At 40.4% G+C, this 26,926-nt stretch overlaps 4 protein-coding genes across 5 annotated transcripts in view; 2 read left to right on the forward strand and 2 right to left on the reverse strand.

The window, feature by feature from the left end:
* Positions 1-8,195, forward strand: part of LOC137972457 (uncharacterized) — an 18,239-nt gene extending 10,044 nt beyond the window's left edge. For both annotated transcript variants that reach the window (XM_068819205.1, XM_068819206.1), the window contains 6 exons: positions 1-3; positions 1,121-1,273; positions 1,761-1,853; positions 2,741-2,833; positions 4,333-5,869; positions 7,740-8,195. The exon at positions 1-3 is cut by the window's left edge and continues 112 nt beyond it. In XM_068819205.1, the coding sequence (XP_068675306.1) occupies positions 1-3; positions 1,121-1,273; positions 1,761-1,853; positions 2,741-2,833; positions 4,333-5,869; positions 7,740-7,945 (2,085 nt within the window). In that variant the 3' untranslated portion in view covers positions 7,946-8,195. The remainder of the gene's footprint in view (positions 4-1,120; positions 1,274-1,760; positions 1,854-2,740; positions 2,834-4,332; positions 5,870-7,739) is intronic.
* A 272-nt stretch (positions 8,196-8,467) lies between these two features.
* On the reverse strand, positions 8,468-10,851 carry LOC137972461 (signal recognition particle 19 kDa protein-like). The gene is made up of 5 exons (XM_068819209.1): positions 10,779-10,851; positions 10,613-10,688; positions 9,840-9,911; positions 9,600-9,708; positions 8,468-8,685 (listed from the first exon to the last, which is right to left on the reverse strand). The coding sequence occupies exons 1-5, from the start codon at positions 10,814-10,816 to the stop codon at positions 8,540-8,542; spliced, it is 441 nt and encodes a 146-aa protein (XP_068675310.1). The 5' UTR covers positions 10,817-10,851; the 3' UTR covers positions 8,468-8,539.
* A 51-nt stretch (positions 10,852-10,902) lies between these two features.
* Positions 10,903-22,015, forward strand: LOC137972458 (centrosomal protein of 78 kDa-like). The gene is made up of 18 exons (XM_068819207.1): positions 10,903-11,318; positions 11,858-11,939; positions 12,218-12,314; positions 12,476-12,548; positions 13,131-13,234; positions 13,348-13,522; positions 14,346-14,459; positions 14,935-14,999; positions 15,188-15,294; positions 15,581-15,673; positions 15,823-15,865; positions 16,895-16,985; positions 17,512-17,552; positions 18,936-19,013; positions 19,292-19,351; positions 19,729-19,801; positions 20,686-20,782; positions 21,650-22,015. The coding sequence occupies exons 1-18, from the start codon at positions 11,057-11,059 to the stop codon at positions 21,753-21,755; spliced, it is 1,761 nt and encodes a 586-aa protein (XP_068675308.1). The 5' UTR covers positions 10,903-11,056; the 3' UTR covers positions 21,756-22,015.
* A 100-nt stretch (positions 22,016-22,115) lies between these two features.
* Positions 22,116-26,926, reverse strand: LOC137972460 (voltage-gated potassium channel KCNC1-like). The gene is made up of 2 exons (XM_068819208.1): positions 25,917-26,926; positions 22,116-23,431 (listed from the first exon to the last, which is right to left on the reverse strand). The coding sequence occupies exons 1-2, from the start codon at positions 26,478-26,480 to the stop codon at positions 22,487-22,489; spliced, it is 1,509 nt and encodes a 502-aa protein (XP_068675309.1). The 5' UTR covers positions 26,481-26,926; the 3' UTR covers positions 22,116-22,486.

A 26,926-nucleotide genomic window follows, 5' to 3' on the forward strand; every position in this document is an offset into this window, starting at 1 on the left:
AAGGTGACTTGTAGCACTTTGTTGTCATTCATATTGATATCATCATCTCTCTTTAAGGGAATATCATCACTGTTGCCGTCATCATCTGTAGCATCATTATCAAAATAAACATCCTCGTCGTCATTGCTATCAACCTGGATTTCATTTTCATCAATGTTGTCAATATCACCAGCATCATCATCATCATCATCATCTCCATTATAATCTCAACCTTCTCTGACCCTGGTTAGACTACTAGATTTGAATACAAATGAGTAAGCAACGACCGGTGTAGCAAAAAAGAAGAACCAATCCTGGTGATGGATGTAACTCATGATCAGAGGTATAAAAATTGTCAAAAAGTAAACCAAAAAGAGGAAGGCTGATTGAACGGCCAGTATCTGGAAAGGCAATCACTTTCATTCACTTCATTCGGGATGGTATACGCAAAGCTAGAGAAGCATACCTCATCAAGTGAAGAAACAACCTTGAACCTTAATAAATACTTGATGGGCGATCAGTATCCATTATATGATAAAAGGTGTTTATAAAAAACGTTGAAACTGATCTAGATAAAAACTGAATTTTCGACTGCAACTGCGGTCTTCATCAGAGTGACTAAAATATGCTGTTCGAGAGTAATATGCTAAAACTAAAATAAGAAGTTACTTTATCCCCTAGGGCTTCAATAATGACATATAGACAGAAGGGAATGGCTTCCGCTCGTTTACCGCATTTTTGTCTATTGTGGAGTGCCATGATTCCAAAAAGATTCTTTTGTGCCAATTATTGACCTTCTTTTCTGAACCTTAATGTTTAAATACGGAAGATGACATAAGATGCCAACCTTTCCTTACATTTTTATGTTTATCGTAACTTTGTATCATATTCGTTTTGTCCGTTGGATTTCAGTACTTGAGTGTTGAATTATATTATTCGCTAAATTACTATTCATATTTTAATCACTCCGTAAACTGCAGTCATTGCTTGTAAAATATTTCCTGATCAGATGAAGGAAGGCATTGGCTTAAGATGGCGTATTCCTTCACCATTCGACCATTCTTGCTCTTTTTGGCATGACTGGTAGTTTATTGCATTGTCTTCTGTCGTTCGTAAACATTTTGTATTGGTTATTCTATAGATGGTCGAGGAACTGGAAACTGAGATTGCAGCATATGAATCAGAGACAGGTCGGCAACGGACTCAAGCATCAGGGACAGTGTCCGAGAGCTTCAGTGGATACACAGCATCGCTTATCACAGCGGTCACCAAGTTGATGAGCTACTTAAAGGAGGTATTTCAGCGCAGAATGCCACCGCCCCCACCCACCCACCCCCACCATTGTCATGGAGTTGCTCCTCGATGCTTTTACACATAGATGACGTCCCAGCTGATTTTTGAGAACTTCTCTTTGCGAAATTCACAAAAACATTTCCACTATCCCTGTCTTTTATCTCCTGGCCCACCCTAATCCCTCAGGAATTGACCGCGCTCCATTCCATACGCCATTCGAGAGTAAATTGAATCAAATGTTCGCGAGCTAGTTTGTGTTTGGATCTTATCGCTGACAAGTTTCGTGAAACGTGGATTCTCAGATAGAGCTGTGAACTGACCACTTTGCACACCGCATTTCACTTCTACCACGCATTCTGACCCGTGGGCTGGAGGAAAAAGTTCCGATAAGTAAATGCATTTTCAAGGGTGACAAAGTGTGTACCTTTTTTCTTTCCTTTGACTTTCAAGAAAATCTGCATCTTAAGTTTAACTTTATTTCGTTACAGAGCGAAATTCAGCGTAAGGCGGAGTTGATCATGAGGGAGCAAATACTCCAAGGATTTGAAGAACAAAGAGCTTTGGTTGATGCCTTAACCAACGTAAGTTCTTTTCTTTTTTTAACCATTTCCTATGTTTTTTGCCGCATTAAGTTACCCTCTCTAGTGTTACACTTGCAACAATCGGTGGGGAACTTGCGCAACAACAAAGACGAGAATGCTACAAAGCAATAGGCACAGTGAGAAAAACTGATCCTAAAATTGCACCCTGCGCGATGTGAGACAGCTGTACGTGAGCAGATGGCGGTTCGTTCATTCGGGTACAGTTAACCCAAATTTTACATAAGGAACAACTGCGAGCATTTTCTTCTTTAAAGCAATCATACCCCGGTTTATGTATGTACAACCTAGCAACTGTATGTATCATTTTGTTAAATAAATGCATTAATCATTGAGGACTTGAATTCACTCAGAAAACGTTCGAGTCCTCTAAACTCGTTCCCAGGGTCCATCCCTCGCCCCCTCTCGGGTAGGGAGGTGAAAGACCCTGGGGACGACGTTGCGAGTGTTCCCGACAGGGGTCGAGCCCTTACGATTTCTAGTTCGGATGCCCGAATACTGAGATGTGGCAGACTCGTTGGAGCTAGAGAATTGAACTAGGTTCAGGTGGCATTTTGCATAGTTTGGACAATCATTGTAATTATTACCATCTACTGTAAAGGCCAAAAATGAAAGTAATATTATGTGGTAATGTAAATGTTGCCTATTAAGTTTGATTTTGCCATAACTATAGACCGAGTGCATAAATGATGGCCAAAAACGTATTCATTTGTTTATGTGCTAATTAGACTCACTAGCTTCGCTCTCAAGCAACATTTCTTTTGTATTTTGTCCATGCAAACGAGGCTAGTGCGTCTAATTAGCACGTAAACAAAATGATATTTTTTGGGCTGCCATTTACGCACTCGGTCTATTGCTTGTTTGTCCAGGATATTCTTCATACCCAAGAACAAAACATTGCTCTACAGCGTGAGTTGCACGAATATAAGAAAAATACAGATGAGCAACTACAATATTTGAAGGTAATGAATAGCTGTTTTATTACAGTTGACCACGTCTCAACGGGTCAAAACACTGAAGAATTTTTATCGAAGAACGGTGTGATTTCTTGATTCTAGATTCAACAACTTTAGTTTCTCTTCCTCTGAGAAAAAAGGAAATTCTGGGGGGGGGGGGGGGGCCTCATCATTGTTTTTTGCATTTCATGCACTAAATCTCTTACTCTTCCCAAAATCTGCACGAATGTTGACCCGGAATGCTTGCTTCCACGCGGTCTGAAACGAACACCCCTGAAACGTGCGCGGCCTTGGTGCAAGAGAACCCGAGTTCGATCCCCGGATCTCGCATCCTTGTTTCGACTTCTTTCGACTTCTTTCCTTTCAGTGTAGCCTAAGTAGCTTTAAATACCCTTAAAACGGAGTACTGATGGAAAAGAGGGGGGTAAAATGAGCGCACCGTCGGCTTCCTGGGAGAATACTCTCTAGAGAGTAAAGGAACTTCCGACGTTAAATAAGGTGTACCTTTACCTTTACCTTCCTTCCATTCCTCCTTCCTTCAATCCTTTCTTTCTTCCTTCCTTCTTTCTTTCCATCCCTCCTTCCTTTCTTCCTTCCTCCCTTCTTCCTCCCTCCCTTTCTGCCTTCCTCCATTCCTCCGTACCTTTCCTCCCTCCTTCTTTTCTTTTATTCATTCATTCGCATCACACTTTTTTCTTTGTTTGTTACCTCCCACAATAAGTTCTCATCAACACTGCAAATGTTCATAACACAGACTATTTTCATTTTACATCATCCCTGTTCTATTTCATGAAAGATGGACCGTAGATACCGTAAAATTCCGAAAATAAGCCCCTCCATGTACAAGCCCCCCAAAGCGGTAACGCAAAAAATCTTCCGTTAAATCGCCCCTCCAAATATAAGGCCCCCCCCCCCCCCCCACCTCGGGAGCTATTACGTGGAAAATTGCCCTCAAATACAAAGTAAAACAAAGCAAAAACGGTAAATTTACTTCCAACTTTAAGGGTAGCCCAATCGATTTGGAAACGCAAATTCCCTTCTGTAGATACTGTAAGCTCCTCCGAATATAAGCCCTTCCAAAAATAAGCCCCTCGAAAAGGGCCTTTAAAAAATATGAGCCCCGGGGCTTATTTTTAGAATTTTACGGTAACCTCAGAACATAGAACATTGCTACCGGACAACTGTAGTAATGGATTTAAACCCAAGCGAGGCAAAACGCTTTCTTTATAACGACTTCTGCGAATGGTTGGATTTTCAACTCTTCACTGGTAAAGACCATAAAAATGTAGGCTTCTGTTGGCCTCGTTTCTAGTTCCCAACTAAATTGTTCATTGATTGTGTTACATGTTTCATTACTTACACACTGCTGACTACTCACAAACTGTAGGGGGCCAGTTGGCAGTGTTATAAATGGAAAAATGCATTATCATGATTCACACACAGCATTATCTTTTTTATCATTGTTTTCCTCCAAAACTAATGCATGTTCTAATTTGTTTTTCCAGAAAGAACTTTTTGCCGTTCTTAGAAGCTATGAGTACAACGTATTATCCAGCAGTATCAACTCTCTGTACAGTTTGAATCCTGTGGCTTTAAAGAACCAGGCCATTGATGAGTTAAAAGGAAATCATCATGATCTAGAGTATCTTCCAGGAGGACCAGCTCGCCAAGCACATCAACAAGCAGAACATGGAAGAAGTGCGAGTGGCCAAGAAAGTGACTCCATAACAGCCAGGTCGTTTATACCACTTGCAACATCCAGTGGTCAAGGCATTCCAAGTCATTTTGCCATGCAAACGACGCATGTACAGGATTTCCAAACCAATACTGCACCAACATACTCATATGGCGACAAGACTGGCGGGTCTCTAAACCACATTGCACATTTTTCATCCCAACCGACGATACCAACACAGCCACAGAGTACCCAAGCACATACACCAGTGGGGTACAGTCATCCTGGTGCCGTTCCTATCGACAACCACAATGGAATCCGACGTTTTGGAGGCTCCAAGCCTCAGCTTTCCAATCATGGCAACAATCTAGTGACAAATCCACACGTTCAATCAGAAAGATTTGAGAATTTTGTCAATGGTCAGATAGGATCGAACATTCTTATGTATCCACCTACTCAAGGCCCTCACACTCAAAGGGAGGATAATGTTACAACCCAGGTGTCTAAAGCAGGCATCTCCGTGAATATGTCCAACATTACACCAATGGAAACACAACCAGCTAGTAGCACGATAGGGTACCCAGCATCAACAACATCTTTGGCCCCTCGTTCAACAAATACAGCAACTTCTAGATCTGGTGCATTTAGTCAACCAACTTCATCTGCCTCAATAAGAGAGCAACAATCGATGATTTCCTCAGGAAAAAGTCAGACAACATCAGTCGCTCCTCCAGCAGTGAATGAACTCTCCTCGCAAAGGGGTGCATACCAGCTTCCAATGCAAGTCGAAGGTAAGCCAACCTCTCGAGATGGTAACACCATTCAGCCCATAACATCCACTACTCCATCTTTGACCAACCCTCAGCACCATTTACAAGGACAATTTGCCCCTAACGGCCATTTTCAAGGCAGAGAGCTCCCAGATCGACCAATTTTGGAGCTAATGAAGCCAACAACTAGTATTTCACAAGAGTTTCAAAAACGTTCTCAGGGTGTACCAACAAGAATGTCTTGGACAACGCCATCTGAAGCTGCATCAACATCAACATCCGTACTTGGCACTAATAGGAAAGGTGGTCCGTTTGTAACCCAACAAAGATCTTCAAATGCACTGCCACAGAATCAGAAGCCTCTGCAACAAGCTCGACCTCAGTCATTGACGAAACCAGCGGGGCCGATGTCAAATTCTGGAGGTTCTGTGTCAGTTCCAAATTCAAAAGCTAATAGTCTTCCTCCTGGTCATCATCTGCGAGAACGACTTCAGAACTTGGCCAACAGACAGAGGAATTTGGCAGCAGTGACAGCAGTTAATCCGAATGTTGACAGTGTGCCAGCACTTCCTCAGACAAAAGGCGAAAACAAAGGAGGTGAAGTTCATTAAGGGGGGTGGATCAGTGGTTAGTGAGTGGGGCTTGTATGCGCATGCTCTGGCTTCAAATCCCACTCTGACCGCGTAGTGGATTTGTCTTTGTTGGTCCCAAAGTCGGTTGCCTCATTTTTAGTGGAATTTCTTCAGCGTTAATTTTATACACAGCCCCACTCAGCTCAATCTTTAAGCTTTTAACTGAAATCACCTGTAAATAGAAGCTCTTCATTCAGCACCCACAGAGTCAGGCGCGCACTTCGAGTGCAACTACAGGGCCTGCCTTTGCAGAGTAGTACTGAACAGCCATGGCAGGTGCTTCTACTATAGCTATGTTAGAGACTGAAACCATGGCGCATTCTCGCTTTTCTTTCCAGACGGACAGATGTCAACAACAACAGCAACAATTTAAAATGTGTTCCAACGAAATGATATCTGTGGTTCTGGCCATAGAAAGCGTAATTCAAGTACATGAAAAACAGCGTTTAATTGAAAACCAAACTGGAAAGTGAAAACCGGAAAAAATTGCAACAAATAAAGACAAAACAGTACGTAGGAGATCCGAGATTACTGGATTTGAAACCAGAGCGCCTGCATGCAGATCTAACTCACTAACCAATGCACCACGACGTGTTTAGTTAAGCAAGTACGACGACGACGGCTACGAGAACGCCGCAAAACAATAGGTTTAAATAGCAAAAACAATAGTTCTGCACGTCCTGCACGTGCGGTTTACATTTTCATACATTTCTTTGCCGTTCTCGTCTGGACAACGACGTGAAATGATCAAATTTGAGGTGACGTGGACGACGAGAGCACCTGACGACGAATTTTCAAATTCTCTTTAAATATCCACACCGTTCTCATCAATTTTATTATTGGAATGAGTATTCACACTTGCATGCCAAGCCGAGCGACATGGAGTAATAAGCACTTAATGACTGGCCCCAAGGGAAACAGTGAGTTTTGTTTCCCCGAGACCCTCAATGTTCCCCGAGGCGAAGCCGAGGGAAACATTGAGGTCAAGGGGAAACAAAACTCACTGTTTCCCGCGGGGCCAGCCATTAAGTGTTTTGTTATACCTCCCAACTCAAAATAGAACAATACACAGATAAAAATTATTTGCTTGACGTCGGCTGGCGTACAGATTTGCCGCCGTTTCAAAGGTGCACGACCTGATCACGTGTGAGTCGAAAGTTCAAGTTGTTGTTGCCCTAGGGCAGTTTTGACCAATGACACGTGACACGTTCTCCTCCAATCAGAAAACGTATTTGAGTTGGGAGGTATAACAATCCCAATTATACCAGGGCCGCGAAGCTGCCTGCCAGTATAATTGAAGTTACATAAACAAACGAAGTGAGAAATATATGCTGCGGTTCGAAGCACAAATAAGCGGAATTCTACCTGATGTCTTCTCATATATTTCGAACGGAGTTTTTGTTATACAATAGCAAAATTATGACAGTAACGGGAAATACTATTTTCAGACAACGTTGTCGTAGCAGTCGTCATCGTTCTTGCTTAAGGGCCCTATTCGTTCTCAGTCAACGTTTCGTTTAATGGCAAGAAATGTTGCCGTAAACATACGCAAAAATCGCGTGCTCGCAGAAAAATGTAGTGAAACGTCCATTGTAACAGCGATTTCACATGACAATCTGAGCCAACAACTTCGGCGACCGTATACATCACTCTTGAAAATTCAAATTTGAGCATGCTTCAGATATTACAGATTGGAACGTTACGTGACATCCAAAAGCAAACATTTCATTTTTGGTGTTGTTTTCATTTTGAAATGGCGAATTTAAATACATAAATATCTCCTGGCTTTTTCCAACGACTTTAATCTCAAAATGTTTCTTTCCTGTTGCTCTTAGTGCAACAATCACGCCCAGCGTCACTCCATGTCCACTTCAAAGATCCACCAGTCGCCGGTAAAGAAGAACCTGAACGCTCTCCTCCCGTATCACCCATCCCATACAGAAATACCACTGTCACTAGTTCCAGTACCGCTCCTGATAAGAGAGTCGTGGTCAATTTGCCCACTGCTTGGTCAGATGTCTCGTCAACAATGTCGTTTTAAAACAATTTGAGAATATTGAGACAAGACTGAGGAGGATCATCCAACTGTTTTTACGTAAAGCCCACCCAGTCAGAGGTTGATGCTTCCTCGAGTTTCGTTTGGAAGGCACAGATCTCACGGTCTTGTCACTGATTAGGGTACAAATAATTATTAGGGATTAAGGATGGAAGAAATGTATGTTAGATTGTAATGTATTTAGATGGAAATGTTAACCCGGTGTATGAAATAAAAGAGATATTTTTTAATGAGACATCAGGATATTGGAACCAAAAACCCGATTGCTCCTTTGCAGGAATCCAACCGATTACATTCGTATTACTAGTTCAGGTGCTATACCTCTGGGCCGGGTTCCTGAAAGGTGTAATAACTCTAATCCAGGGATAAATGTGCCTTATTTCAGGCACATTTATCCCTGGAATAGGGTTATTACACCTTTCAGGAACCGGCCCCTGAGCTATAAAAGACTCGAGGGAGCCAGCCATTAAACTAGGTTCACGGGGCCTTTTTCTCATAAACCCTATGGAATGGAAAAGAAAGCAATTTATTTATTGTCTATTTCTCTGGTTTGTACATAACATTCTTAATTTCGATGGTTTATTTTGCTTTTCCTTTCTTTCCTTTCTTTTTCTTGGAGCTTGCTCCTCCCTGCTGCTGGTTTGAGCTGTCACTGTGCGAGGACTTACTTTGACGACTCTTCAACTTTGGAATCATTTCACCAATAAACTGAAATAAGGCTTTTCCTAAGAAAAATAAGGTGATAAATTTATAATAATATTACTATAACTCAGTGGAGCTTCCTTTTCTATAAATAAGCTATGTAAAGATTAATACTGTCAGCTACAGCTTTGAAACGGAAAACAAAAGAAAGGCTTTTGTTTTCTTGAAACAATGGAATTAAGAGTGTGCATCAACTTGCTACGAAGGTAGGGTGAAATGACATTTTACTACACAAACGTAGCATGCCATGTTTGTGTGGTGAAATGACATTTCACAAACATGGCGTGTCGTGTTTATGATTAACAAAAAAAGCATGGGCGTCATTGGATCAAAAATTGTCTTTCAATTGGGAAAGCTTGGTAGATTACAATTTACAAGGGGAGTCAGGGTGGCTTAGTGGTTATCAACCGCGCCTCCCACCTCTGCGACCCAGGTTCAACTCTGGCCTTGAGGTTCTATGTGGGCTGAGTTACAGTCATCTCAACCTGACTCCAAGAATTTTTCTCCGGGTATTCTGGTTTTCCTCCCTCATCAAAATCGACTCTACATTAATAACATCAGGGCGGATACCCTCATATAGGGATAACCTCTGGTATCACTCCCTCTCATTGTATTGAATGAATAAAGTTGGTATTATTATTACAATTAAACATAATTTTGGCTTAAAATTAATTCTGGCTTAAAATGAATGCAGTTACAATTCACTTGAATTGTAACTTTTAAGTTACCTTCCAAGTGACCATTTGGGTCTTGAATCATAACTTTGTAATTATCATAAGTTGCATTCATTTTAAGCTGGAGTAGCTCGAGTTCAATACAAACAATCAGCTTTGAATTGACCATGTAAGCACTTTTAGGATAAGAGCGCTACTTGTGGGCACAGCAGTGTGGAATTTTAATGAGCATGGTTGGTACAATCTGTAATATTCTAACTCACTTGATTGGAACTTTTCATTGACAAAGGTTGAATCACTATTTTTCAGTTGCACTCTAACTCTCCCTTTGCACATTGCATCTTTGGCGCTATCCCTTGGGTAATGTTTATTCTGAAGAAAATGCATCAGGATTGTTTTAGTAATCCACAATAAATCTTGCATCTGGATGCTTAACTAAACATACATAGGTAAAAACATCAGCAGTGTTATAATACATGTAATTAGCCTTATTTAATTCTTACCTCTACTTCACAGTTTAATCCTTGACTTTGGCAGACATCTCTTATTTCAAACACTGTTGGATTGTCTGCTGCCTTAATAATGTAGTAAAAATATTGGAAAAAAGCCTTTTAATCATTTAGTATCAGTGTAATTCACATTACAATAGACCGCATGCATAAATGGCGACCAAAAAAATATTCTTTTGTTTATGTGCAAATTAGACTCACTAGGCTCGTTTTCATAGACAAAATACAAAAGAAATGTTGCTTGAGAGCGAGGTTCGTGAGTCTAATTAGCACATAAACAAAAGAATACATTGTTGGTCGCCATTTATGCATTCGGTCTATTAGACCAAAATACTGTAGAATGGTGCTGTGTGTTTTATGGTACTGGTGTGTTTTATGCGGATTCGAGCAAAAGTTTGGCATGGTCCAAATTTCCTGTACAACACGTTGTCATTTGATGACTGAAATTGTGTAACATTTTTCCATTGTGCGGCAAATCGTCTGCAGGTATACTGTAAATAATTATTATTGGTGCGAGAATGATTGGTTAATATGTTAATTTTTCTATGCTTACTTAGTATTATATAGTTCTTAGCCTAATCAAGTTCTTAGCCAAATCAAAGATGACTTTCCTAGTTTTTCAATGCGTTGCGTTGCATTGCATTACCCTAGAAATTTTTCTTACTCATCAACAATAGGCATAAAACTTAAACATAAGACGTAAACAAAAGAAACTATATAATAAAAGTGTAGAGATTTAGGCGAGATTCATAACGTTGTTAGTTTACCTTATTCTTGGGAACACGTCGTCCTTGTTCGGTTGTTTTTCGACTGTTTAAATAAGCTGGGTAAACTACAATCCACCTATAATATCAGTAACATGAAAAAGAATATAGAAATGCTACAAATTGACAAATTAGGCAGAAGCTTCACATCAAAAACTAAAATCTTTACCGATCTTTTGAAGAAGGATCTGTTCCCAGATGCGCCATCTTGCATTGAATTGTGCACCCGCTGGCTGGGAAATCTGAAGACTCATTTTTAGCCCGCGATAGGTTTGCGGTATAAAAAGCATTGAAATCTTCGAAGTAAACCGTTGCAAGAGAGAGAAAGTGCCGGATCGGAGTTTGCTTATTTTGGGAATGTTGCTGTTTGCGAATTGGAAGATAACTAAAACAATGACTTGCGGAGACTAGCGCCATAAATTTCACCAGATTTTTACAGCGACAAATATGACCATGATCGAAACAGTTCGTCAACGACAAAAGAACTCCACAGATTTTGCTGCTTGTTACGACAACCTTTGCGCTTTACAGAACTCTTGTCCTCTGGGATCAATTACAGCAAATTTAGAGGAGCTTACCATCGACTGCAATGCGGATCGAATCCGGCATTCGGATTGGACACCAATCTTGAACGCATTGAAGATCAACAAAACATTGAAGTTTGTCTCTTTTAGAAGTTACTGGCAGCAAACGCTTTATCCAGATGGAGGTAAGCTTTAAAAGTACCCATCAAATTGAGTTCGGTATGGACGACGTCCCTCGTTGATTTATTTATGTGCAAAATTCAACCCAGCCTCAAGAGAACTTTACATCTACATGTACATGTATAGGGAAGATGTCGTTGATGGCACGTACATGTATTGTCATTAATGTGCCAACCAGAGCCTCATTGGCTGTCGAAACAAAGGTTCTTTTGTTCCTGTGGTTGGGAAATTTGAAAAACAAAAGCAATGTTTGTAAACAGATATCTTCCCTATAGGGAATACAAAGATATTGTTGACGTCACATACATGTGTTGTCATTAATGGGCCAACCAGAGCCTCATTGGCTGTCGAAACAAAGGATCTTTTGTCTCTGTGGTTGGCACATTTGAATAACAAAAGCAATGTTTGTAAACAGATACAGTATCTTCCCTGTTGCTCCTGCCTTATTCAGTATCCATCTAACTGCTTCCCCCTCACCCACCCTCCTTAGTTTGAACTCATCCAGTGGCCAACTAAAGTATCGTTTGGTTCTCTGTTTTCATAGACGTATCAGAGCAACGTTTACAAGCCATGCGGAGAAAGGCTCCTGCAATTCGCAGCAAGGATGTCACTTACAGAGTGTGCAGGTATAAACAGAGTTTGGTGTACTTACTCAAGGGTTTTATACCAATATTTCCATTCTATTTAAACCCTTTCCCTTCTTCTTCAAATTTCAAACACCTTTAGAATGAAAGTAAGGCTCAATTTAGTTAGACAAACACGCTTCCAAGAGAAACAAAAGAAAAGTGAAGTTTTGATTCTAATGGCACCTTACTTTTGAGGAGCAGATAAAACCATGAAATTTGCTCCATCCACATGTATTTTATTTTCTGAAAAATTGAAATCAGTACCCTTGATTTCACAGAACAGTAAAAGAGTGTTTGTACGTCACTGAGAGCTTGAATTTCCTGACTTTCCAAGGAATTCCATTGAGGGAAAGAGATCTGGCTTGCCTGGCTAAGGTACTTGTAGTCCCTCTGGTTATATTATTGCTTTATAAGAAGACTTAACTTATGGCCAACTTAATAAGTACTAAGAGTATTCTTAACTGGTGAATATACATGTACTGTAAATCAATCAAAAGCTGATCGTGTCAATGAATTTTTCTCCTTTTCATTTTAAGGGTATATCCAAGAACAGAACTCTTCAGCATTTGTCTCTGGAATTCTGTCAAGTTGGAGATAGTGGTGTCGACAGTAAGTACCAAAGAAGCCAATGAATTGTTTTTCATTGCTTGGGCTCTGATGTCCCTAATATCGTAATGCATAATTTTGGTGGGCTCAACACTTGGTAGAAGGGTTGCTTGACAGGTACAAAATGTAATGCAAAATTGAGTGCCCTTGAGCATTCAACATACTTGTCAGTGTGAGCTGTCCCAGGCCTTGTTCTGCTACTGTCATATCATTTGATTTCCTTCAATTTGAAACTAACTTCTCCTGACAGACTGACAGTCTAAAACCCTGTTTGTCATCACTGGCAACATAATCCTTGGGAGAGGTAGCCTCAGGGGTATGGTACATGGTCTTAAGCACCCCTTCTAAGTTGGGTAGAGGAGGTTATTATTTTCTTCAGTGCTTTATGCTAGTCATATTAGCTTTGATGAAAACCCTTACAGTTGTACATGTAATTAGCTCAAGTGTTTCCCCTATCACTTAAGTTAACAAACCTACAAAGTGTATAAGGTTAGTATATAATTCCTGGATTTTATTTACTCTATACCCTGTCACTCTGGAAAAGTACTGTTAGTAAGTTTAATTTTGTTATTGTTGTTGTTTTAGTTATTTGCAGTGCCATAAAAAATAACACATCAGTGATCACTGTTAACTTTACGGGATGCAGTCTGAGCTGGAAAGGAGCTGATACACTGGCTAAAGTCATCAGAGTAAATATTATCTTTAGCATTCCAGTTGTGCACTTTGCATAATGTGAAAAAAAAAATTATTCTTTGAAATATAGTTGTTAATATCTTTATTAATTTTTTTTTTCTTTTATCAGCATCAAGCAACAAGGCGTCACAGCGTAGCGTGGCAAGACAGCCTTCGCTATCGACGTCCAGACCTGGACAGAATGCCTGGACTTCGCAGAATAACAATTTGTAAAAATCCACTCATTAATGACCATGGAGCAGAACTAATCGCAGAAGCACTGAAGGACGATCTTTGGGTCAAAGGTGTTTTGGACTCTTTGAAGTCCATATATAATTTTCCTGACTCCTTTAAGGACGGTGCCTACTATTGTTATTGCTCATATGTTCTGCACATCTCAAGATACTTGGGTTTTCTATCAATGATGCTTACTAATACAGGGATATTTTTGTGTGGCTTAGAACTATGCCGAGAAAGTAGATCTTTTTAAGTACTCTTGGTATCCAAAACGAAAATTGGGGGTAACCATGCATTCTTCAGAGATAATTATTAGCTTCAAATTGAAAAAGAATGCCATACATTGCTTTGTATTTTAGAGATTTAATACAAATATTGTTCATGAATTATCTTTGAAAAATGCGTGGTTACCCCTAATTTTCTTCTTGGATTTCAGTAACACTTGTTAAGATCTACATTTCCTTCATAATCATAAATCAGTCATATTATAAATCAGGGCAAAAATACCTTTAAATTTAGTAGGCACCGTCCTTAAAATTGTGGATCCATTGATTTAGTGTGCATGCTGCCATCGAGAACCATTGCAGATATTTAAAAAGTGTTTAAGATTTCTTCATCTTGAAGAATCTTAAGCACTTTAAGAGTAGTTAAGAATTGAAATCTTACAGTGCAACGTGCTTACTGTGGCCACCCAACAAACTTTCACATTTGACAACGACGTGTAAATACGTCAACTCAACTCAACAACCCATTCAACGGTGCGACTGTCAATCAAATTCACACACCCTGATTGATAGATAATTTGTAAAAAAATACTTTGTTACAGTTGTAGGTGGCCACGGTAAGGCGCCTTGCACTGTAAACTACTCTCAATGTTTTTGTTGCTTTCAGCTCTAGATATGCAACAGTGTGGCATTACAACTGAAGGAGCAATGGCCTTCCAACCAGTGTTAAAGTTTAACTCCACAATCACAGTGCTGGACCTTAGATTAAATCCATTAATAGGTGAGGAGATGGTTTGGTGGTGCGAGGAATATTGCAGCACCATTGTACCAATCTGTATTCCGTCTGGATGCAGAAATGAACATGTACTGTGGGTACTAGGGCAGAGATTTTCATTTGGTAAAGGACTTTCTAAGCTGAAATATTCTGGGCTAAAGCCAACATGAATTGAAACTACAATGGCAAACAAATTTTTGGAGCTGTGACATTTTTGCATTTAATTTCTCGCGCTTTTTTTAAGATAAGCATGATTTTAACTTGAAATCAATGAACCCTTAGCCTGTACAGTGTATGTAATTTTCCTGCATGTCAACCCAACAAAAAAGTTGGCTTGCTTTTAAGGATCCTTTGTGGATCTCCTTTTTGCATTTTTTACAATCACATACATTTGACTAGTTAAATCCAGATTACTGTGGAAGGATTTTTTTCATTTTTATTTGTTTTATTTCCCATTATTTTTTTCATTTCTTACGTGTAGAACGTGAAGTGTTCGGGTCTCTCATGGAGCAGCTTATGATAAACACCGGGGAAAGTGAATTAGAGGTAAAGATTTCTTTAAGTAAAATGAATTATCTGACTGAGTGTTTTTCAGTGTTTCCCTGCTAGCAGAGGTCTCTTCTCATTTGCATTCACTGTGATGAAAAATTACCATGAATATAAATGCTTTTAAGACCAATGGTTTGTACTTTTCCATCGAAAATCAAATGACCTTTGTGTTGTTACCTTTGCAGTATCCTTGGATAGTAATACGCGAGCCTAAACCAGGGCGGATAAGGCCGCGCAAACGAGGAGGAACATTCAAAGGAAAACAAGGTCTCACAGAGCCGCGTAAAGGACGGTGAGCTAGAAGGGTTTTGTGCTCAGATTCATTAAACTAAAGGCGCTTTGTCGCGGTAGTTTTACAGTTTTTCGATCAAACTTGGTTAAAGTCGTAACTTAGTGCTTTAAGCTCAGATTTCGATGTATTCTTGTCACCAATTCCCGGAAACCGAAGTGGCGTATCTCTAAAGCCGGAATTTTAGCGTTATGAGCTACAACGTATATCCGCATGGAATTTTTGGCTGTTTTTTGATAACTCTGTTGATGTACTTTAACATTTTTCATGGTTTTCTCTTTTATCAAAGAGCTGGTGTTTCCAAGAATGCGTCGTTGATATCGAAGAAGTCGTCGGCTGGATTCGTTCCTTGGAGAACCGCAGCCAGAGTCGGAAAGAACAGGTATTCAACGACCCAAAGGCTTCCTGTCTTTTGTTCTGAGAAAGTCAAGCGCTTGTGGGATTAAGCTAAAAACGAAGGGGTTAAAGTTAAATAAAGTAAAGGATCGTCTCTTATCACGATCATAGTATCACTGTTTTTTTTCCCTCCAGACACAAGCTGGGAAAACAGATGGCACAGGAAAATGTTAAAAAGGTAATTACTGTACCCTCGGTTTCGAAGCGACTTAAACTGCAAAATTTTAGGATGATAATCAGTTCTGCTTTACACTTGATTGAAAACTAATTTTCATGAGAACGAATTTTCACTTAAACTTGAATAGAATATCGGTTAACCTAACTTTGTAAAACATGAAATTTGGTTTATCAAACGAGACGGTAAAGTAAAGTAAAGTCACTTTATTTAACGTCGGTAGTTTCTTCAGTTACGAAACTGGTATCAATGGAAGCCGACGGTGCGCCATTTTTTCCGTTTTACGGATATTTAAAGCTATTAGCTACACGGATCAGTGGAAAGTCGAAACAGACGTTGAAGTCACCGAGGATCGAAATGCCTGGAAATGTTTTGAGGAGAGGGGAAAACTGGAGTACCCGGGGAAAAACCTCTCAGAGCAGAGTAGGGAACGAACAAACTCAACCCACATATGGCGTAGAATCCGGGAATCGATCCCGGGCCACATTGGTGGAAGGCGAATGCTCTCACCACCGCGCCACTCCTGCTCCCCCGTCCCCCCCCCCCCCCCCCTGCTCCCCCTTCCCCCGACGGTAAAAGTAATTAATACCGTGAAAAAAATGATTGGTTCAGGCTGACGTTTCGAGAGTTAGCCCTAACCCTTCTTCAGAGCAAATTTTTACGGTGGTAATATTAGGCCATTTCCGAGTTCATATCCGTCTCCTCTTCAAAGCGAGTCTAAGTGCAAAGTGTTTGTGATGGTAATTACTTCCACTTTACATATGAAAAGTAATTTTCATAAGAAAAACTTCGCACTTAGACTCGCTTTGAAGAGGAGGTAGACATGAACTCGGAAATGGCCTATTTGAGTTTTATCAATTAGTTCGAAAAACCACTTTCCGTGTTTAACACGTTCCAGTGATTAAACCGTGGTGGATTCTAGTAATGAGCGGTTCTTCACGGCACAAAAACCTGTCGAGAAGAGAAGAGCAGAGAGGAAAACCGTTTGTCTTCTCCAAGCAGTTGGTACTAATCCTTTTTTTTAATTTCCAGACCAAGACTCCAGTCAGTAAACCCCAAGCTACAAGTTCACCCTTAGCAAGTGAGGAGGATGAACGTGCGTCCAGTCGAACAAATATGACAGGTAAGAAACTTTTTGCTCGCTGTTTTACACACTTTTTGTCTGGCAGGCGGGTAGCTCCACAGTAATCTTTTCAAGGACTGCCGGCCATCTTCAAGCACTTTGTTTGCGAGTCGTATTCGATTCCGTGAGCATCATTGGCTTCGTAGATAAATAATAGGGCAATCTGCGCGTGGAGACGCTTTCGCGATCCACGCATGGCCTTCCGGATTCACGAGTGAGTGCACGATGCACGTACGAAAGCGTTATCCAAGATAAAGTTAATGCTGCAGAAGTAAGAGCGCGAGCGGCGAGAGAGAGCGTCAAGCACGCGTGATTCCGCGATCAACGAGCGAGAGCGCGATCAACTAACCAATCCACGTGAGGGCTCCCCGCCCCAGATGAATTCGGTCACCCAGAAAAGAAGTGTGAAGCATAAGGAACGAAAATGAATTAAGGTCATTCATTGATAAAATACTGATCGTTAAATACAATATAGAAGAAAGTTGAGCATTTAATTCATCTCAGTGTCGTTTCATTTCTTTCCCAGAGAGTTCCGTTGACAACCGAGAAAAGCTGAAGGATATTCAGGTAAGGGTGTCATCTTGGTGGTTTATAAATATCATTGCTTGCATCTTCTTACTGTGAACATCACCATTATCCTTCCATAGGGAGACATACTTGTACTTGGGATGGGATGGGATTGTTAAATACCTATTTTTATTAAAATTTCAACCTCGGTTAATACATTTCTCGTGCTCTGATTGGTTCACTCAATCTCGGTTATCAGCTCATATACCTTAGTTTGACCTTATATGACAATTGCTTGCGCTAAGCGTTGCTAAGCTAAATATTTTTTTCTCTGGAAAGCGAAATTTCTCTCTGAATAATGCAAAAAAAAAAAAACCTTTTTGTCGGAAGTTTGGATCAATTCCGATGTTTAGAAGTACGCGAAAAGGCAAGAAATGTTTTTGTGATGAGCCTGCGTCTGTCTGACCACAAGGTATTACACATCAAGTGTAATACAAGTGTTTTCGATTTCGCTCGGATTTTCACCCTTTTTTCGCTCCTATTTCGTACTTCCAAACTTTTGGAGTTCAAAAAATTTAATATAACAGTTATTCCACTCGCACTTGTTGGATATGAGACTGGTTGTAGCCAACTCGGCGCTACGCGCTCCGTTGGCTATTTACCATGTCCTATCCAACGCGCGCTCATGGAATAATTGTTAAATATTCATGGTGTATGATGGAAAAGGGTTTGATGCATTAGAATCGGTGCATAAACCACACGCAATGTCTCATATAGTAGATGATTGAAGGGGTAGTTTCTAAAGAAACTGTGGTGCTGCGTCGGTGGGGAAGTAGTATACAAAAATTTGGTTTTATCAACGGAGTTGATAATGTAAATTGGCCACCGTACAGAGATTCTAAAAGCTTTGAATCTATATAACTGAATTGACTATTTTCACCATCCCATAATGCAATACGTTTGTTTTTGGAGGGGGGGTGGGGGGGTCTTTACGGAAAAACAATACTGGGACTGTATCATGCTTCAGTTAACTGGATATCCATTTTGTTTCCTTTATGTAAATAACCCCGCAAAATGAACTTTATTATGGGATTTGTGAAAAAAGCGAATACTCGTTTTGTATCGCGATTTATAGGCGATTTGTATAGGTAATCATATGACTTCGAGTGTAATTTGAAGTAAATGAGCAGGACAAATTTTTTTAAACACCAACAGTATTGTATGGCCACTGCTTGTTTCCGATCTAACGAGCGCTCTGGTTGGCTAAGTGCTAGGGCATTATCCTACCGAAGCCGACGGGCCGATTACAAATTATGTAAATTAAAACCAAAGCTAACTGAGGTAATTCCAATGCTAATTGGCACTTCTTTGTAGTCAGTGGCGTTTGTTTAGCAGTTGATTCTTGAAAATGTTGACGAAATTGACCTCTCGCCTTTTCTGCAGTTTGAAATGGAGATGCTGAAACAACGCCTTGAAGGTGAATGTCGTGCCCGGGCCACCGCTGATTCAAGAATACTCGAGGTGTGTATAACTGTATACTACTATAGGCCACTTCGGAAAATACCATAATACTCTTTGTTTGTCCCCCCCCCCCTCCCTCCTTCAAATTTTGCATGAGCATGTTTTGGGACTTACAATGGTCCTAACAGAAAACTAGAACAATGCTTATTCAAAATTTGGTGGACAAACAAAGAGTATTATGGTATTTTTCCGACTCGGGCAATTTTGGCCTCGATTGCATAGTGACGATGGGCAAGTGTTTCTTGTGACTGGTTTTTTTTCTTAAATTGTATTTTCAGTTGGAAGTCGAAAATCGAAGGCTGCATCAAGAGATACGATTACTGAAGACCCAACAAGCGGTTCGTAAATGGTGTCTTTTTGTTGTCATGAACTAATTAACAAACACTTACATATACTGCGTAATAAAACTCGTATTCCTCGGTGAACTCTCCCAGTGCAGTTCCACAACTTTATTAGAGAGTTGCTAGAAGCTAGAAGTCCCTCAAGAACCTTAAGAAAGCACTAGAGCTTGCATAATTTAACCCAAATAATTCTCCGTTCTTTTCTGACCTCCGTCGCTCGATTGTCAGAATTTTTATTGTCTCCTTTGATGGACTCTCCCTCAGGGAGACTGTAGCATAAACGAGTTTTGAAAGTTAGCTCAAGGAAAAGCAGAGCGAGGACTAGGAAGAGGCGATACCACAGTTAAACCAAACTAATCTTGTTCTTTTCGCAGTTGCCAACCGCGCAACCGATTCCAGCTAATGACAACTTATCAAAAACAGCATTTGATTATCCAAAGAAAGAAGGTAAGCCGGCTGACTTGCAAGACTTCTGATCCTCACTTACCGTTGAAGAAATTTGTACGTATCCGCCTTCTTCCGTCCTATAAACAAATTCCTGATTTTCGGCAAATCTGACTCACTTGTCACTTAAATAAAGTGAATTCATTCAAGTCATCAAAGGACTGCAAATCGGGTATTAACAACTGCATTGCCTACTGGAGGTTGGGTGCCTGTTTTACGGGGGGGGGGGGGGGGGGAGGGGAGCTTCCACTTTTGGCAGCCAACCCCCAGATAGAATAACGTACCCGTGGCTGGCAGGACACCGTAACCCGGCCAATGAACCTTTACGCCAGGAATTCTAAAAGGCAGGCACCCGTCACACTGAACTATCAGTGGAAAAAGGTGAAGGATCGAGGGTGGGGGGACTCCTCACGCTGTCAGAAGAAACACCTCGAATACGACGTACGGAACTACTGCGCATGGCAACCACTGACCATTATCAACACGGGCGCACTTAGTTATTAATTCCTTTAAATTGCATTTAAAATGAATTAAACTCTTGTTGTTATTTGGCAATTTTGCAAAATCTTGGACAAAATTGGCGGTATACGCTTCCCTAAAGTTGGGAAGTAAACTGACTTCACTCTTCTGGGTACCAAAGGGAAAAGCAGCCTTTTACCCTCGTCTTTAGTGTGTTGGTACAACTTTGGGATAAGTCATTGTAACAATTTTGTGTTTTTTTTTGGAGCGATTTGTACATGAGAGTGGAATGACCGCGCGATGCTAAACCCAGGTATTGAAGAATCTACCCGAAAAGCACCAAAATGTGTTCAGTTTCCGTTAACGAGATGACGCCAGTGATTTTACTTAATACGTTTTTAACTGGGAGCTTTTCAATCATTTTATAGGAGCGAGGACCATTCTTGAAGACGACCGTGTGTTAGAGAGCATAGAGGCATCATTTAGACAATTTCATGGCTTCTTGGATCTTCTCAAGGGATCAAGGTGAGACGAGACTGAATTTTGAATTTTGTTTAACGGAAATGCGACCATAACTTAGTGAAGTGCGATCATCCGGCCGGGTGAGTGCAGTAGATAATTTTGTTTTCTATTTACTCGCGAAATTTTCACAATGAGCAAGTTGCTGTAAGTGCTCCAGCGGCCATGCTGGAGGAGTGAAATATTCTTTTGCGAATTGAACTCTTGTTTTATCAAAATTCTTACTTTTTGTCTTAGTATGCAAATATGGCTGCTGGCCACATGAGCGAAAACACTCTTTAGAGAAAACTGGCTTATTTGTCGTATTATTAATCACCAAGCACCAGTTGTTCAAAAGCTGGATAACGCCATCTACCGGATAAATCACTCTCCAATGGATAGCGCAATTGGTTTCGCTAAGACTTATCCACTGGATAGTGATTTATCCAGCGGATAGCGCTATGCATCGTTTGAACAACTGGGACCAGAACTCAGATCTCTTGATAGCTTACATGCGATGGTCATTCAAACTTCAGTGGACTACATACGTTACTAGTTAAAGTATATGACAGTTTGTCCGAGCAAGGAGCAAGGGTGGCGCAGTCGGTTAGTGCGCGGCTTTGGTGCAACAGGTCCCGAGTTCGATCCCCGGATCTCACATCCTTGTTTCGACTTCTTTCCTTTCAGTGTAGCCTAAGTAGCTTTAAATACCCTTTAAAACGGAGGACTGATGGAAAGAGGCGGGTAAAATGAGCGCACCGTCGGCTTTCTGGGAGAATACTCTCTAGAAAGTAAAGGAACTTCCGACGTTAAATAAGGTGTACCTTCGTATTTTCTATGCCAACTTTGTTTCTGCAGGTAAATCACGCTTTAATAAATTTCATTCTCTTTAAGATTCAGTGAGTTAGCGCATGTTCTTGGTGAGAATAACCGCTTTCCAGAACAAGATAAAAGACTGTCACCCATCACGGAGGAATCCACTGGTAACACAACACAGTGAGGTGACAAATGGCTTGTTATAAACGCAATCGAGTGTCGCGTCTTGGTCAGAAGTTGCCTTGGCTGAGAGAATGCACGGACTTAATTAACAAGATTTTACCCAGAGAAAGCTGGTTTTCCCACATTTCATTTTAATTTTAATTAAAACTGTATGACAAACCATGCAGTATATCGACATTTTGTTTTATTTTAGATACGTCTTATATAAAATCTTTGACATTATTTAAGTTTGTAAAGAATAATAAAACTTAAACGAATGCATGACCGTGTTGGTGTTCTAAACTAGTCTGGGTGGAATTTCGTTGCGAATTCCAAGAGGCTTATCAAGGCAAGCACGTTGTCAAAGAACCAGCTTGGTTGCTGGTCGGGTCAATGAAACCTTTTATAATGTTATATAGTTATTTCACTCTGTCAAAAGGCTTTGTTGTGAAGAGGTGCTGCAAGTGCTGTTTGTATAATATAATTATCACTGAATGTTACGGCCTGAGAAGTGATCATCTTCGTCAGCTGGATAACCTCCGGAATACAACCAAAGGGCGGATTATACTAAGTTCGTGATAAAACCTCCCCTCTCTTTCAGCTTATCGTTGCCAACCCTCACTCTCTCAGTTTAACTGTTACAAGCTCCCACTCGCACAAAACTCCCGCTGTTTCCATGATTTCTGCGCCCCTTAGCCTCAACCATTTTAACCCTGAAGGAAGATTTTCGACAGCCTGGCCTCAATCCCCAGTTCAGGATTCCTCCGAAAGTGCTTCCGGGCGATAATTTTGTGCAAGCATTTTCGACATCTCGTAGTCTCTTTCTTGAGCTGTGTGTTCCGATTTTCTTATCGGCCGTTTCCGATACTGTGTCGACGTTTTTCCTCTTAAACTCGAGCTGCGTCTCACAAGCGACCTTTCATTTACGCTCCCGTTGGACGAGCCACTGCGCCTGCGTGCGAAACGCTTGTACATCAAATTAGCGGACACTGGCGCCAATGTGGGCATCTTGGTTGAACGTCGCGGTTGTTGTATGCGCGTGCGCGCTTGCATGTAAAAATAAGAGAAGTTGCTCCCAATCACAGACACTGGAATGGCAATGATTATGACCCCGCATATTGCGCACATTGCGCCGATTATTTTACCTAGTTTGGTGACCGGAACTACGTCACCATATCCCAGAGTAGTGACGGTCACGATAGCCCACCAGAAGGATTCTGGGATACTAGGAAACATTTCTCTGTTGGCTTCGTTCTCTACGATATAAATCATACTAGAGAATAGGATTATGGGGACGATGAGGCTTATGAAAACCAGGAGCAACTCGTTTTTGCTTGACATGAGTGTGTGGAACAGGATTTGAAACGAAAAGGACAGGCTGAAAATACGGAAGATTCTCAATGTCCTCATGACAACCAACCAGGAAGTCCTTGATGTTGCCACTTGATACAGTGAAAGATAAAATGGCAGGACAGCTAGAACGTCGATCCAGTTCATGGGATTGCGAGCAAAACGTTTCAAATCTGGGCAAAAGATGAGACGTAGGAGAAACTCGGCGGTGAACCACATGGATGTCACGAAATCTAAGCTTCGGAGCGCATGCATTTGAGTTGGATTTTCTTTTATGGATGTCACGGTACTCAAGCAAAATTGCGTGACGGAGATCGTGATGAACAGACTTGTTAAACCAATGAAAACCTGTGAAATATGAAACAAATGCCTCGTTACCCGATATATGTAGGAAATAAGTGGCTCGATGTAGCCTTTACTCGGTGCCATTAATTTGATTCTTGTTTAGCTCGATCATGTTACAAGCTCTGCATGTACAGAAACAAAATCCATGTTTATCTTATCCTCCATTTCAAAGAGAAGCCATGAGCGAAACTTAAGAAAGTTTCAGTGCTAAAAGGGTAACAATATACAACAATAGAAGATAATACGAATAATAACACATTAATGAACGAAACGGTATATATGATATTAATCATATACTGAACTGCAGATATGAAAGCAAGTAAAGCTATGATCTTCGCAGTTATTGACGCAATTTTGGCAATTGCGAAGAGAGGCCTGAAAAATTCAGGACTTCTACGGGGGTTGAACCCGTGACCTCGCGATACCGGTGCGTCGCTCTAACGAACTGAGCTATGACGTTGGCTTTATGGCTCATTTCAAACCCCGTGGAAGTCCTGAATTTTCAGGCTGCTCTACGCAGTTGCTAAAATTGTGTCCATAACTTCGAAGATCATAGCTTTACTTACTGACACATTACGTGGACTTGAATGAATTCTTACTTGCTTAAAGCCTTGGGTCCAACCTTTCTCTTATTTTAAATTAGTTTTCAACAAAATCGTATCGACATGAATGGGGCAGTTCTCTCTTTCCTTTTATGGCAAAACATTTATGGTGTGGCGACCATTATAACCTCAGTTCGTGAACACCGTACATTCGACTTGCAAGGCGGAGAGGACGAACTTTATTAACATTGTTCGACCTTATCTTTGTTATTTTTTTTTCATTTCCCCCCCCCCCCCACCCCATCCTTTTTAATGGCGTTATGTACTCGTAATAGGTACACGGAAAACATATTTTAAGGGTTCAAAGTTGGATAGTAGAAGTTATAGTATTTAAATATAAATGAAGTGAAACTGCATTTGGAGCCAGGCATTGAGTGTGAGGTGATGATGTAGCGGTCCAATTTGCTTGCATTGCTTTGTAAGATTGAGCAATTTGAAATCACTTTAGTGAAAGATTTTAGCCCTGACAAATAAGTAAGCTTAAGTTTTCAGTAATATTCAGTAGCTTTAGCAATGTAACAACAATTTTTCCGGTTCATTAAGTTTCGAACGCTCCCAGCGTAATTCGGTAAAAACAAACACGGTGAGCCCATCTTTGTCAGATTGAATTTTTTGAATGTCCTGTACATGAATATTAATTGTGCCAAGTTTGACAAAAAACTGGATGGTACGTCGTTTTGAATGAAATTACCTTAATCAAAAATGACGTTGAGTTGGTCAATATATAGAATATTCAAGTAACTCTCACTACAATCTAACGAGGGACATTTGCTTGGGTTAGGGTTACACTTTATCTTTGATTTCCGAACCACTGTTTTTAAAATGAGGTCGATTGCAAACTGTGTTGCTGGGAAAACAATTTTAGTCGATTTACATATGAAATCAGCACTTCCTGTGACTACGAACAATTCTGAATGGTCGCAAGTTACTGATAAATATCATTTTTAATGAGAATCGTTTGGTTTTGTTCTTCTATGAAAAGATTTAGCGACAATTCGGCATCAAATCTTAGATCATGGAGTGTTCTCACAGAAGCAGTCTTTTATGACAAAGCCAATTTTACGAAGAAACACCTGTCTCAAAGTGGCGATTTCCTTGAATCTGTTTGCAATACTCAAATCATCGTTTGCAGAGATTAAACGCCAAAGGAACAGGATTAAAAGTACTCCAGGGTTGTGTTTGGATCAAACCCGAGTTATTGCATGAGCGTGGAATTTTCTAACAATTTTTTTCTGGAAAGTCGAAATTAATAAATTAAGAAAATGTTTAAAACTTGGATATTTTTTGGTAAGCTAAGCAGCTCTATAGTGATTTACACGAATAAAATCTCGTCTGAAAATTATGGGCATTTTTTAACGCCGTCTAAAGTGGCCGCATTTGCAAGTTATCCTTTTAGTATATGTTGAGTCAACGAACAAATTGTGGTTAGTTAGAGCTTTAGTTTAATAAACAACATGGATTATTGCTTAAAATACAAATCTAAAATGGCCCTTGGGCTTTAAATCTGATCGACTATTTTTCCTTTTTTTTTTTTTAGAGTGACATTGTCGTGAGTGGGGTGAAGTATAAATTAAAAGCAACCTTTTTTTTTTTTTCAAAATATTAGGCAGCGTCGCCTTCTTGCGATTGCAAAACTCTCTTTGAGCACTGTTTGTGACTACGACCCCTTTCAATTCCCAAAAACGCAACTCTTGATGGTGTTTACAAGTTAAAATGGTAAGAGAAAAGCTACATAGTAGAATTTCCGCGCAGGTGTTTCAAAAGGTTAACTTCTGCATGCCTTTAATATTTAGATTGCCAATTGGTTTTGGAGATGCAAATACGACCTCAGTAACATTTTTTTTTCTACAGAGTTCTGTTGGGTGATAGGCAATGCAAAACGTTACCTTTGCTGCCATAGAAGAGCGCGGATCGTCCAACAAAGCCCATACTCTAGGCCGGAGTTTTCTCCAATATTCACGATACTTTCGTTGGAGCTCTTTCTCCGAGCCAAACAAACTGGCAATGGTGCTCTTTCGCTCCTTCTTTACTTCATCGCCAGAAGTTTTCCTTGCGTGATCCAGGTGAAATGTCTTGAGCGTTTCTTCGGTGTTGATTTGTCTCTTGTAAAGTACCCAGCAGCAAGGTTCGATATCACGGTCATTTATCCCCCAATATGACAATTCATCTTGAAACTGCGCCGAGCACACATCCACTGGACAATGTAGCTTTCCTGTCCGGTAGTAGTTTAAGACCTCCGTAAAAATTTGCGGGTGCCGATCGAAAAAATACTCTCCTATCACTGGATTGTAGTCCGGGCTGTTTGGATGATTCTCTGCAATCCACGAAAGCCGAGTGTCGGGTATATTTTTCAACGTCGTCAAAAACGTATTGTGACGAAAACCCCCAACGTTGATTGTGATCCTGTCTTCTCTGGAAGCGTCGAATATAATCCCGCTAACCGCAGACATTATCCCAACAACTCGATGCAGAAAAAGAAAATTAATATGGGAAAACACAGCAGCTGCTGAATCGCGCTATTAATTAAAGGATGCAGGTTAATTTGAGGTCGTTTCCTTGAGAGCAAGGTGGCTAAGTTGTAATTGAAGACTTTCACAGCGGTTTATTGTTTAAGCTACATCAATCCAGCGACACTTATCACAGGAAATTTACAGGAAAATCCCCTTGAATCGTATTTGTTTGCCGGCCATTGTATTAATTCCTGAAATAGAATGGACGTGGCATTAAAACCACTTTGATTTTCACTGAAATGACCAGCAATTCTCCTTTAATTATCACAGGAAATAATTCAAGAATAACTTTTAAGGTAGAACATTTTCCGTGCGATATTTTTGTTTGCTTTTCGTTCCTGTTCGATAAATTCCAAACTTCTCGTCTTTGAGCTAGTTCGCCTGCT

This window comes from Montipora foliosa, chromosome 10 (genome assembly GCF_036669935.1).
Source record: "Montipora foliosa isolate CH-2021 chromosome 10, ASM3666993v2, whole genome shotgun sequence".
NCBI classification, from domain to species: domain Eukaryota; kingdom Metazoa; phylum Cnidaria; class Anthozoa; order Scleractinia; family Acroporidae; genus Montipora; species Montipora foliosa.

Excerpts from the sequence above, each read along its gene's own strand:
- LOC137972458 (XM_068819207.1), top strand. The coding sequence starts at position 11,057 with ATGACCATGATCGAAACAGTTCGTCAACGACAAAAGAACTCCACAGAT. Across the intron at positions 13,235-13,347 it reads CACTGGCTAAAGTCATCAGA|CATCAAGCAACAAGGCGTCA; the intron begins GTAAATATTATC and ends TTCTTTTATCAG. Across the intron at positions 16,986-17,511 it reads CAGTCGAACAAATATGACAG|AGAGTTCCGTTGACAACCGA; the intron begins GTAAGAAACTTT and ends TTTCTTTCCCAG.
- LOC137972461 (XM_068819209.1), bottom strand. The coding sequence starts at position 10,816 with ATGGCGCATCTGGGAACAGATCCTTCTTCAAAAGATCG. Across the intron at positions 9,912-10,612 it reads GACGTGTTCCCAAGAATAAG|GCAGCAGACAATCCAACAGT; the intron begins GTAAACTAACAA and ends TACATTATTAAG. Across the intron at positions 8,686-9,599 it reads CAATGAAAAGTTCCAATCAA|GAAAAGCCTTATTTCAGTTT; the intron begins GTGAGTTAGAAT and ends TATTTTTCTTAG.
- LOC137972460 (XM_068819208.1), bottom strand. The coding sequence starts at position 26,480 with ATGTCTGCGGTTAGCGGGATTATATTCGACGCTTCCAGAGAAGACAGG. Across the intron at positions 23,432-25,916 it reads GCTCTTCTATGGCAGCAAAG|GTTTTCATTGGTTTAACAAG; the intron begins GTAACGTTTTGC and ends CATATTTCACAG.